A 13636-nucleotide genomic window follows, 5' to 3' on the forward strand; every position below is an offset into this window, starting at 1 on the left:
GGTAAATATTATTGCCTTAACCCAATGTTTTGTATGTTAATATATCATTTGTTTTCATTTTTGATACCATATATCTGTTAATATTTAGATTTTAGGTTTAAATGTATGTATATCATAGGTTCTTTAACTGGTCACTGTGAAGTTTAGAACTGTTTTCCTGCCAGTCTGTCATTTGTATTAATAAACAATATTTACTTTTATATAATAAACAAATATAGCAGTGTTCATGTCTAGTGTAAAATCTGGATCTGGAAATCTGGAAAAGGAAAACAACAACTGAGAACCACTGATGTACATGACATAATTTAAAAAGAAAACTAAGTAAATGATAAAATGTAATGTTTTTGACATTATTGTTTATAACAGCTGTATTCTAGTATATTTGATTGTTTGTCATCTTGTAATGCCTCAATTAAAGGTATTGAGTATTAATCATTCATTGCTCAGTTCATCTTTTAAATTTCTTCTGTACTCTGTGAATGTGAGCTGAGCACAGTGTTGCCAGATGTACGATAATTATCGTATTTGTACGATAATTTTGACCTCTGTACGATGTACGATCAATAATGGAAAAAATCCTATAATGTACGATAATTTCAGAACTGTGTGACACTTCAAATGATGGTCGTTGTAATCATAGGGTTTCTCATTGATCTAGCTGTGGATTCTACGTCTACCGGGATAAGAACGTATAGAGAGAGGGAGCGAGAGACCCCCCCGCCATTTCAGCTCTGCACAAGATATTTTGATGTTTTGTTTGATTTTATTTTTATATCACAAGAAAATGGCTTTGAAAAACTGAATTAGCAGCAATTACAGCTTGGGCAGGGTCGCAGTTTCACACACATGTAGTTTTCACACAAAGTCAGTGAGAATACACACAAGGTGTTATAGAAAAACATGTTAACCACAGCAAGCCATCTAGCCAGATAGTGATGCACCACGAGTATGTTTAACTCTTTGTGACAGTGGATGGCTGTGATGCCTTACATGTTTTTTTCTTTTTTCTTTAAAAAAACTACATTTTAAGGTGTTTTTCATTGAAAGTTCTGTCACTTGAGTCTGGTTTAGTTTTGTGACAGAGCCCTGAAACTCATGTATCGTCTTGTCTTTGCGCAAGCGTGCAGATTCGAGTGTGCTCGAGCCATGCGTTCTCTTGTCCATGTGCTTTGTTTCATGTGGGGAGCATGGTGTTCGGATCCTGGCACTCCTGTCTATGGTTTTGGTTCTGTGTCGGGGTTTGTACATTCATGCTCCATGTTTGAGAGTATGACTTGAGTGTTCATTCACTCTTGTCTTGCGTGTTTTTGTAGAGTTATGTTTTCATTTGCTGGGTATTCTTGTGTTGTTGTGTTCTATGTAGCATGTGGTTCATGTTTTCATCGGCTGCTTGCTGTCATGTTATGATTTGTGTGAACATGTGGCTTGTGACTCCTCTAATTAGCTATGTGTTCGTGTCATGTTTTGTTTGAGCACATGGCTTGTGATTGTGTTCGCTGCCCAGGTGCTCCTGTTCTTATGTTTGGTGTGAGCACATGGCTTGTCGTGTTTGTTTCTATGTGCCAGGTGCTCTCTTGTATATTATCTTAAAGTCCCCCTGTAATCAATCATTTTATCCCTTAAAACTCACTTTTGATCACCAAAATGTTATATTTAAACATTTTTTTCGTGAAAAAAATTTGTTATGCGTTAAAATAGCTTGAATGTAACTCTACAGCCTTGCCTTATTTCAATGAATATTCAAATTAACCCCGCCTCCACTCACTCACACCAGCTCAAAGATCCACTCGTTGACCTGGTAGTTTGTGACGTCAGAAACACCAGCGATTTCAAACCATGTTTTTGAGACTGTGTTTGGTTCGCTGCAGTTTTAAGGTGAATATACTGGGCAATGGTGTTGACTTATGAATTTGCTCATGGTTTGTCTTAAAGCATATTAAAAACAACACATAGATATAAACAACATTAAAAGCTTGATTTTCACCACAGGGGGCTTTTAACACCACACTTCTTGTTATCTAATTATTATGACAGAAAGAGGAGCCATCTAGAGACCATAATATCATATAGAGACTTGTTTACTGGCCACCCACAACCAATCATTTTTTTGATGTTTGAAGTGAACACTTTATGAAAAAAAAACGGATTACTAGTGGCTATGTGATTGTTATGAATCTTTCTAAATCACCATGAGTCATTTCACACCCAAGGAAGTAATAATTACTTTAGAGAAACATAAATTCTAAACCTTGTACTTTTTAAATGAAGACTTCTTTGTGTCTCTTTTGTGTAATAACACAGTGACCTGAGCGACTTCAGTCTGCCAAAACTTCCTGTGAGTGAGTGTTGTCATGGCAACCTGCCTGCAGTGAAGCATTTTAAGACAGCTAGTCGGAACTCAGTAGATTTTAAACCAACATAAATGCATAAACGGTGACATCTCTATGAGGTGTAGAAATAATGACAATTCACTGTGAGTAATCTTCAAATTGAATATAGTCTGTGGATGATGTATGTTGTGATCCACTGAAACAATAAACATGACTCAACACTAGTTAGTGTAATTGGCTACTTTTAGGTGAAAGACAAATTAGTTGCTAATCCGATTATAAAATTATAAACATTCTAATTTAAGGATTCGTTAATAATGAACCACATTTCAGCCTTCAGTACACTACTCTCAGATGTGATAAATAAAGACTGACACTTTACAAGAAACATGGGGGAGAATGTGAAATATTAAAGTGTGAGCAGAGGGAGAGCTGATTCTAATGAGGCCCACTGCTTCAATTCCCCCTTCAGGCCTTTCAGGACAAGGGAAGGCTTTTGTTGGCTCTCACAGTTCACTGTTTTTAGTTGCCAAGCAAGACCGAGTCGGAATTCCTCTCGCCTCTGTGTCCGGAATATAGCAGATTTCAACCAATTTCATCAAAATGAAAAACAATCTCTTATGCTTTCTTGGTCTGTCCATTATCGGAATAGGTAAGATGTTGCAGTGTGCAAATAACGCTGGTTGTTTTATAGTATTTCAGGTTACGCTCAGAGTAAACAATTATGCAGTGTGTATCTCTTCAAGTACTATAACAGTTGCTAAATTCCTATGAAAACCTACAGAATTTTTCTGTGCCGTTTTTGGCGGTGTGTAAAGCTCACTCGAGAAATATTTTACATTACACTTTATAAACTGTGGTTTCTGAATGTAATGTGTTAGTAGAAAGATAATGAGTTTATAGTTACATCTACATTCTGTTGGATAGCATTCTGGTTGGCTGCACAATAATTGATTTTTAATAATATGCAAGAAAATGATTAAATCGTCTCCATATATGGCAAGTTGCATTCATCTGATGTGATTTTGATGATATTCTGATGCACACCTCCTTCAGTGTCAGGTGACAGTTGCTCCCTAGAGATCTCTCCCTCCAGAGTAGTGGTGAAATTTGGGGATGCGGTGTCGGCCAGCTGTGTGGCCTCTCGTCCGGTACGTGTGCTGGGATGGGAATCGGTCATTGCCGCATCACACACTCAGCGTGACCTCAGCGTTCAGTGGCGGGTGGACAGTTTGACTGACTGGATTGAGGAGCCAATCTGCTATGGTGTTTTTTTCACTGCACCCAGGCAGTGTGAGGAAAAACTTAACCTGGTTCTATACAGTAAGTACAGTATTTAAAAACACCTTCTGAAAAAAAAGTCTGATTTTTAAAGGGCTAATTAATCCAAAAATTTAAATCATGAAAAATATGATGACATTTTTTTAGACTTCAGACTCAGAAAGGGGAGAGCTGGATCCAAATACAGTGTTATTTATTTACAAAAATAAGGCACAAGCTCAAACTATTAGTGAAACACGGAACATCAGGAGCAGAACTGAAATCTCAACAACAAAACAGCCAACACTGGACAAGACGTGATGAAGAACACGGAAAACACTTTAAATACACGAGATAATGAGGGGCTGACAAGGGACAGGTGAAGGTGATGAGTAGTCATGGAAAATAACTAGGGTTGTAAGGGCAAACAGGGAACTAAACACATGAACACAGAAACAAACAGAAAACACATCAACTTAAAAGTCCTAACAAAAAAAAAAAAACGGGAAAGAGGCAGGAATGTAACAAACAGAAAACAACAACAACCGTTTCACACAAATTATTATTATGGGCCAGATTATGTAAGGAATAATTGACAATGGGCCGTTTAATTTTTAGAAAAATAATGCACACCCGAGGTGGTAATGCGGCCATAATGCGAAGCAGCAATAATTCAATGGCCCGGAGTCAATTATTCTGCTTATACTACAGTTACCTCACCTCAAATCAATGTTCGGATGATGTATTTCAAGATATTTGTCCTTAAAACGCTCTTGTGTGTACGACTAATTTCTTACACATCTAATCAAGCCTCCATTTCTAATTTCAAAACGTAATTTTAGAGCTATGAGGGCCATTCCACCGAATGGGTGGCATTTGCTTGTTGTAACTCTTCAAAATTAAACATAATTTTTTTCTCTTTTTTCAACACTGAATCTAATACTACACATATTTAACTATTCAAAATGAGTATTGGTTAATCTCAGGCAACTTTATTTAATTTTTTACAAGGTTTCTAAGCAGAAGATGGACGTATGTTTTCTCAGTCCTGTTAACAAAACTCATGTGCCATTTAAAAAGCATGTTTAAAAGCATGTCAATTAATTCCTTTGTTTTCCCCACAAGAAAGTGTTTATTTTAAAGAAATTGTTGGTTATATGTTCAAATAATTGATATTTGTGACAACAAAATTATCACTATATATTAAGGTGCATGTGTGTGTATGAGAGAGGTGGGGGACTCGAGTCACATGACTTGACTCGAGTCGGACTTAAGTCGCAAATTTTAGGACTTGAGACTTGCTTGACAAATATTTATAAAAGACTTGACTTGACTTTGACTTTACATTCATGACTTGAGACTTGACTCGGACTTGAGTTAAATGAATCGAAATAACTTGTATTCTGTTTAATAAATAACTGTTTTTGAACGCACCGCAACCTAACCACGTGACGCAGCAGGCAAGCAAAGAGTGCTAACAGACTGTAAAAAATGTGCTAACAGGCTTGTTCGACTTGGAACTGGAGCTGCACAGACTAGGGGTGAAACGGTAGGCTACATGTATTCGTATTGAACCGAAACGGTACGGGCGTCACGGTTGGTGCATGAATTTACACGGTATAAAAATAAATAACACTCCCGTGCAAATTAATGAATGTATAATGCAGAACTACTGTTAGATACGCGGGTTCTTAACTGTCACCTAATCTGCCCCGCCTTAGCTCTGTGGCTATTCACCTTATTTTCGAACGCGGAAGTAAACATGGGTCCAGTATCCGGTTTTTGTGCGGCACTTCCGTTTCCTCGCTTCCCTGGGCTAACTAACGATATCAATCGCAAAGGATTATGCAGAATTGACAGAAAAATGTTACACATAACGTAACAGATGAATACAACAAAGATCTAAAGCCCCGCCTCACCCAGTGCGGGTACCGGACCTGGTTGAAAACACTCATGCATCTAGTTGGCAGACTGCCAACTTCGCCGGCGCCTTCAGCACCGCCCTAAACACGGCCGAGCCAGCGCTGGACTATATATGGAGGTATTTTGTCATGTCAAATGTATTAATAATGCCATCAGAATGCAACCAAATCACAGGATAGCAATAAGTAGATGGCTATAAATAATTGTAAATCATACAAAATAAACGCCATGATCATGCCATTATGACTAGATTTTATACAGGGGTTACTATGATTTTGTTTCTCCTTAGAGTTTTTTATTGAGACTTCATAGCCCAGCCACTTTTCTGGTATCGGGTGGTCTTCTGTAGGTCTTGTGTTCACGAAATGAAAAGAACAAACATACGGTCGTTTCGGTGGTTTCTTCAAATGTAAAGCTTTTAACCACAGGCGAAGGGTGCGGTAAAGTAGGTTTTATGTTGGACATTCGTTAGACATTCGCCAAGCAAATTAAGGGACTGTCTCAAAACTGCACACACACACACACACACAAATAAGCATTCCAAGGTGCGAAACATAAGTGCAGATATAAATGCAATTAAAAAATATTATTTTGATTTTCTAATATCGCACCTGTCAATACAGAACGAAATATTCTGTAGCCTATTTTGCGTCAATACTGCCGACGTTGTCTTTGCTGCTATATATATTTATGTTTAACATATAGGCCTTCCACAACTCTCTCCCCATATGTCGAATATATCACCAATGAGGCTTATCATATGTCACCAGGCAGCAGCAGCGCCGCGTCAGACACGTTTCTGGTGTGCAGAGACATAGAAAACGTCACGCAACAGAAACGCCAAGTAAATCTTTCTTTTGTACCAGTTATTATGACAACCTCTAACTGCACAAACAATCCTGGTCTTCCTTGAAGCCATAACGATGAGTTAGTTGTTATGAATACTTGTTTGATTAACCGCTACGGTGAGCTCGCCAGTGACCGGAAGTGCCTGACCGGAAGTCTCGCACAAAATACCGTCAACTGGCTGCGTCCGTATTTCCGTTAAAAATAAGGTGAATAGAGTGCCGAAGTTATGACGTCATTTTGTAGGACAACCCGGAAGTTAGCGGCGCATGGGTTCCCTCGATCGAAAAGCAATGCATTTTCCCCATAGACTTTTGGAAAATCGCAAAAAATAAGATCTGTGTTCAACAAAGAGTTGTGACCCTAACACGTTTTGTCTATCAAGATAATCTTTACAAGTTAATCCAAAATGTATACATTTTGAAGCCTAAATAAAGCCGTCAGATATAAAATGCTAACAGTAGGCTATAAACGGACTACAGCACACCAGCACACCATGGTCGCGGATCAACGTCATCATCAAGCTTCCTCAAACTTTATTTAAAAAACACGCTCGCTCATTATGATCTGCGCTGTGTATGAACCTATTTTTTACAGTCTATGGTATGAACAATTATCCACTTTTTCATGAGAAATATTGCCCATTCGTTTTTTCCAAAAATGTTAGAAACTAATTTTGTTTATGCGTGCGTATTTAAGATAACTATACAAATAATCTCTGAACAAGCATAACACAGTTAAGTTCCAAACATTTAATATAATAGTTGTATATAATTATATATGCTGAATTTAAAGAGAATTGTCCAATAGCAAATGCTTATTATAATATATTAGAATTAAACCATATATGTTCCCTAAATAAACCATATATACTCATTTTGTTAACATTTTCTATATATTTTTACCTGGTAATCCACAAGCCCCAATGTGAGAGCCAGTGTAGTAAATTTTATCTCACATTCACATTACTGTGAGCTGACTGGAGTGTAGTTACAATAGTATACAAGTAGTATACAATAGTTTAACATTTAATTTGTGTATTTGTCAGACAGGCAACTTACAGTGCATTAAGGCTATACATATCAGCGTGTTCTCTGGGAATTGTCCACGTTTATATAGCATATTAAATATAGTTTAACATTTACTACTAAAATAACAAAGATTAACATTGTTACCTAATGCCTTAACTACCGGTAATGCTGTTTACAAATACAATCATATTATTATAAGTGGGTAAAAGCCAAGTTCACAAATATCAGGGTGCAGGACCCACCCTTTCTATAATTATATCCAAACAAGTTACAATAAAAGTCAATAAACCAGGTATTATTTTTGAATATTTTAATTAAACACATTTCTCAACGTAACGTTAGCCTTTAATAAAACTGCAGCGGATCTAATCTATTAAACAGTGGCAAAGTAAACAAGCTTTTAGATATTTTAAGAGAAAGACAAAAGGTATTTTAGCTGTTGATTTGGTTATGAAAAACGCTTATTCTTGCTACTGCTAGCCTTTTTTACTCCATCTGGCACGAACCCAGAGTCTCCGCTGGGTAACATCGGACGGAAAACGGTAAAACGAGATTTCATTTTCATTCGATGACTTGTGGTTGCATCTCGGGACAAAACAAAAATAACGTTATGTATATTAACTGAAAGGTAAACTTCTAAGAACGTGAAGCTAAACGTGAAGCTGAAACGCGGGCTAGTGAGAGATTTCATGTTTGTCATGATGACGTCTAAAGTCCCCGCCAAAGGATGTAGTCCCTTTTAGCAACTTGTTAGCAACCACCGTTTTTAAGACACAATAAAGTTTAAAAAAATCACAAGCAGGTTATAACTGGTGTGTTTTATGTCAAAGATCAAAACGTGAAAATATTTAGAGGCTTTGTTAACCACAGACCTTATTTCAGGCGATTTAGCAAAAACCCATTCAAAAAACCCATAGACTTTAGGGCGAGGGAACCGGTAGTGCTAAAATGCTAACTCACTTCCGCGTTTTGGCCTACAAAGTGACGTCATAACTTCGGCACTCTATAATGAACAGGCTGCGAGTGCGATGTCAAGATTGCAATGATGAAATATGTTGCGTGTGAGTGTGAGAGAGAGGCGTGGGCGCGATCGAACAGTGGAAACATAAAAAAACATACTCTGTCATTTAGTTCATAGTACAGGACATCATTCAAACTGCAGAGTGTTTACTTATATTTGTGTACACTCGCAATAAAACACAACGTTGTGCTTTTGTCATCGTACACTGTCTAATAATTTGTCTTCAGTGTTAGAATTTGAGTGAAAAGCCTATGGATAGTTTTTGGGGATGCACATAAAAGATTGTATACACCTTCACACACACAAATAAAAAAAAAATCATACAGACTTGTGTACCCAACCATGCATCCACAAATAAACAAAACAAAACAAACAAAAAATTAATAAAAACCTCGAACTTGCAAGCACAACCATGCACATGCAAACAAACAATACACTCTTCACTCATACAGATGCACACACATTCACTCACAAATATTAATCACACTCAAATCACACCCCCCCCCCCCCCACACACACACACGAAAATAAAAAAACAGTCAAACTCAACCATGCACATGCAAACAATACACTCTTCACTCATACGCACACACATTCACTCGCTTTAATCATACTAAATCAAATAACCTCTCTTTCTCTTTGTAAATATCTAACTTGAGGATATATACTGGTATGTTCATGTTCCATAAAGGGGGTGCTTGTTTGAAGAATGCCATTTGGTGGCATAGAAACCAGTATACTTGCATTGATTAATAGCCTACTTTTTAATGGTCTTCTGCAATGTTTGAGGCATATTTAGGTACAGCAGCGGTTTCAATATTTTACATGCTTTTATGTTGGCCTAATTTCAGTTACATTTTAGGCTATGTAGTTTTACATTTTATTTAATTTTTTTAGATTTTTATTGTATTAACAACTCAGCTGTATGTGGAGTCCTTCTGAGTAGAAATGTATATTGCATTTTTTTTTGTTGCAAATAAAAATCCCATACTCCGTAACTACTACAGTTTTAACTTATTTTAATATATAAATTCAGTTAAATCGTCAAACATTTGACTTGCCAGTGACTTGCTTAACCCAAGCTATGACTTGACTTGAATTGCTTGACATAAAGCAGTGACTTACTTGAAATTGACTTGGACTTGCTTGAGACTTGAAGGTTAAGACTTAAGACTTACTTGTGACTTGCACATGTGTGACTTACTCCCACCTCTGGAGAGTGTATATGACTGTGTGTGCATAAGATTTCTGTGTTGAAGTGATGTACTAGTGCTAGTAGTACTTCACAGCGAAGGAGGCAGAAAGAGAAAGAAGGAGGGAGTGAAGAAGAAAGAGGGAGGGAGAAAGAGGAAAGTTTGTAAACCTCCAAAAAAGGGAGAAAAGAGAGGGTTGCAGGTGTGTTTCGCTCCTTCCATTACATTACAGGATGCAATAGGTGGGTGTTTCTGGCACCTACATAGTATGGGTTTTCTCTCCATCTTCTACAAAATATAAAGAAGACATTTAAGTCACTTTGTGTTGGACTGGCTTCACATTAATGCTAATCTCTACAATATAAGTAATTGCAACCTTAAAACTCATAATTCAGGTGAATAGTATTATATCAACTAATATTTACAGTATTAAATCAACAAAACAGAAGACTCACTCCTGTTACTTTAAAGGTCCCCTATTATGCAAAATTCACTTTGCATGCTGTTTGGACATAAATGTGTGTTGGCAGTGTGTGTACACAACCAGCCAATAGTGATAAAAATCCACTCACTCCTTTTTTATTAATCCCCATAAATCATCAGCAGTGTCTCCCAACGACCTGTTTTCAGAATGCGGCTTTAGTGACGTCACTAAGCACAGGCCCCGCCCACGAGTGTTGACAGACACTGCCGTTTCGACATAGACCCGCCCTGATCGAGTTCACAGCTGCTGCACTGACGAGAATGTCTCCCAAGAGTTGTAGGTGTTGTGTGGCTGGATGTATTAATCCACATAGCTCTCTCTATTTACTCGCGAAATCTGAGGCAGCCGCTGAAGACGAGGTGGAATTATTTTGTTTTTAAAGAAAATGCTCCCTCAACTCTACCGAAATTTGTTTATGTACTTGCGCACTTCTTATAGGCCCTAATTGTGTTTACTCAGCTCTTAGGGTGATTTTCTGAAGTAAAACTGATGCTTCATCTTTTGTGTTATGTACAATAAACTTTATTAAACTCATCAGTATATGTTTGATCATCATTCGGACCTGATCCGAAACAGCAGACTTGTAGGCTATTAATAACGGATACATACAAGCAGATGACAAATACGTTATAGCCGTAATTAAACTACTAAACTATACCTGTTCCATCTCTATACAGCACTCTGACTCTGTAGGCATTATTGTCCGACTCGAAATGAACACCGTTACTGAAAGTTTCTGATATTATCATCATTCCGTGAGATGAAATTGTCCTGAGAGACTGAGCGCGAGCTCATGAAGCTCCGCCCCCTGGGTCGTGCAGCAGCAGCTTATTTGCATTTAAAGGGCACACACTAAAACAGCGCGTTTTTCTGAGCCCCAAAAAATTACAATTTAAACATGCTGTAAAAAATTATCTGTTGGGTATTTTGAGCTAAAACTTCACATACACACTCTGGGGGCATTGATAGCAGCCATTGATAGCAGACCAATGCAAGTTTAGGTGTAACGTGTAAGTTAATTTCAAACGCGATAGAGCATTAGCAGCACCCACCATTCATTTCTGAACTGCTTTGAAACGTACAACCACCAACATAATAAAAAGTTGGCAGATTCAAATTCACCGATAAAACTGAACGTGCCACTCACTACGCATTTCACATTGCTGCGAAACATGTAAAAAACAACGTAATATCATTTTGCAGAAATGTTGCTACAGGCATGTTTTCCAATGAGCTTGTGTGGTAGTATTTTTAACATGAGCAGAACTGACATTTCGAGAGCTCTGGTGGAGAAAAAGATTACCAGTCAATAATGAGGGTCAATAAATGATGACACAGTTTTCATTTTGGAGTGAACTATTCCTTTACTTTGGTTACTAAGTGGTTTTTAACCACTTGGTGATTACACTGGTCAACCTGCAAGAATAACAGCTCGTGCCAGAAACAGACCAGCATCCAAAACAAGACTTGAAATTAAACTGGTCTAAATGAATATCCTTGTTTGAATATCCTCATTAAATATCATTGATTAAATTGCCAATTGTCTTCACACAGAGAAACCAGACAGCGTGTCCATAAGTTTACTGAATCACAGCAGTCCAGTGGTGGTGGGAAGAGAGTACCAGCTACAGTGTGAGGTGCAGAACGTCGCACCTGTTCAGTACCTTGTTTTAAGATGGTACAGAGGACAAACCGAGGTTTACAACCACTCGTTCTCTGAGTTATCCCCTGCAACGCCAGTCCAGGTGTCCTCCACCTTGCTGATTGTCCCAAACAGAGCTGACGATGGAGCTCAGTACAGGTGTGAAGCAGAGCTGGAACTGGGAGCAGAAGGCCCTCGACCTCCTCCAACAGTTCAGTCTGAAGTTCTCAACATTGCTGTTCACTGTAAGTGAATAAAGGCGCCAACACCCAATAGTTCAAACTTTTTATTTTATTTCAATGTAAATATATGCTATCAATGTGAACATGCTTTTTTGAATGCATGCTAAAAAAAATTTTTTTTTATCAGACCCACCTGACTTCCGCAGTCCAGAGGAAGAGATACTGGAAATCAGTGAAGATAGTGAAATGGTACTGGATTGTACTGCAGAGGGTAACCCGCCTCCTGTGTATATCTGGACTACCTCAAATCTTCAGGAAAAGGCTGATAACCAGCCTGTTTTGACAGCTGCATCTTTGGGCCCAGGGGTGTACACATGCACTGCGTCTAATATCCTGGGGAAAAAGAGCAAACAGTTTGTCATCAAGCACAAATCCAAAGGTGAGAGCAATCAAACCACATTGGAAACATAAATGTTGACCTTTTTTCCCCCTAAGGCAACATGATGCATTGAGTTATTTATGTTTTACATACAGTTAAAATGAAGTGAAGTGAACCCTAAAATATTTGCCTCTAAGTCTGAGAAGAAAGCATCTTGCACAGCAAATATATACGCAGGAGCTTTACATAGATGAACACTGATCTTAACAGTGGAAATAAACAAACATGCTGCAATGCATGCTGGTCTAAATAAGGTGCAAATACTGCCCTAAGCTTCTGGAGCCCTGAATACAATTTTTTGCACTTTTTTTTTTTTGTTCTGACAGTGTAGCATCATAGTACCATTCACCGAGTTAATCCCCTGATCGTACTAACAGATACTCCTAATACAACATTCCACACATTTTTGTTTTGATAGATTGTGTAATTTAATTTCAAAGCATATTCGTATGTGCAAACTGAATGTTTGTGGACACATAAATGAACATGTATTATAGTTTAAATATCAGCTGAACTTTAGAGTGCTTTTTTTTTACCCACTTAAGGACTAAATATCTTTATATGTAATACCATAAGCTATTGTCACTTTTTTATGATTAAAGTGCACTGCCGAAAGTACTGACAAGCATTAATGGTAAGTCACACAAGTTTAAACTTATTGTAAACTTTTAGTTTAAACTTATTATTTAAGTGAGTAAATATTAATTTTCATTGCATGAACTGTTCTTTAACCCTGTAACTTGTTCTTCAAACATTTGTAAAAGAACGGGTCGCTCTCAGAAGCTCAGTGAATTCAAGCGTGGGACCGTGATAGGTTGCCACTTGTGCAAGTCTTTTCGTGAAATTTCCTCACTACTAAATATTCCACAGTCAACTGTTAGTGGTATTATAAGTGGAAGCAATTGGGAACAACAGCAACTCGGCCACGTAAAATTGCAGTGCTGTCAATAGAGAGTCAATAGCTACAGACCTCCAAACTTCGTGTGGCCTTCAAGCTCAAGAACATGGTTTCCATGGTGAGAAAATGGCCCCTTCCTGTTCCAACATGACTGCGCACCAGTGCACAAAGCAAGGTCCATAAAGACATGAATGAGCGAGTTTGGTGTGGAGGAACTTGACTGGTCAGCACAGAGTCCTGACCTCAACCCGATAGAACACCTTTGGGATGAATTAGAGCGGAGACTGCGAGACAGGCCTTCTCGTCCAACATCAGTGCCTGACCTCACAAATGGTCAAAAATTCCTATAAACACACTGATAGTTGGCCCACCCTTTGCAGCTATAAC

General features: G+C 38.0%; 1 protein-coding gene across 1 annotated transcript in view; it reads left to right on the top strand.

Annotated features, from left to right (window-relative positions):
* Positions 1-13636, top strand: part of LOC311081236 (hemicentin-1-like) — a 123792-nt gene that overhangs the window by 108326 nt on the left and 1830 nt on the right. Inside the window, exons 17-20 of the mRNA XM_084111671.1 lie at positions 2302-2339; positions 3387-3653; positions 11643-11975; positions 12100-12351. Coding sequence (XP_083967797.1) covers positions 2302-2339; positions 3387-3653; positions 11643-11975; positions 12100-12351 — 890 coding nt within the window. The remainder of the gene's footprint in view (positions 1-2301; positions 2340-3386; positions 3654-11642; positions 11976-12099; positions 12352-13636) is intronic.

The sequence above is a fragment of the Abramis brama genome, assembly GCF_963993115.1.
Source record: "Abramis brama genome assembly, chromosome: 1".
Classification (NCBI taxonomy): domain Eukaryota; kingdom Metazoa; phylum Chordata; class Actinopteri; order Cypriniformes; family Leuciscidae; genus Abramis; species Abramis brama.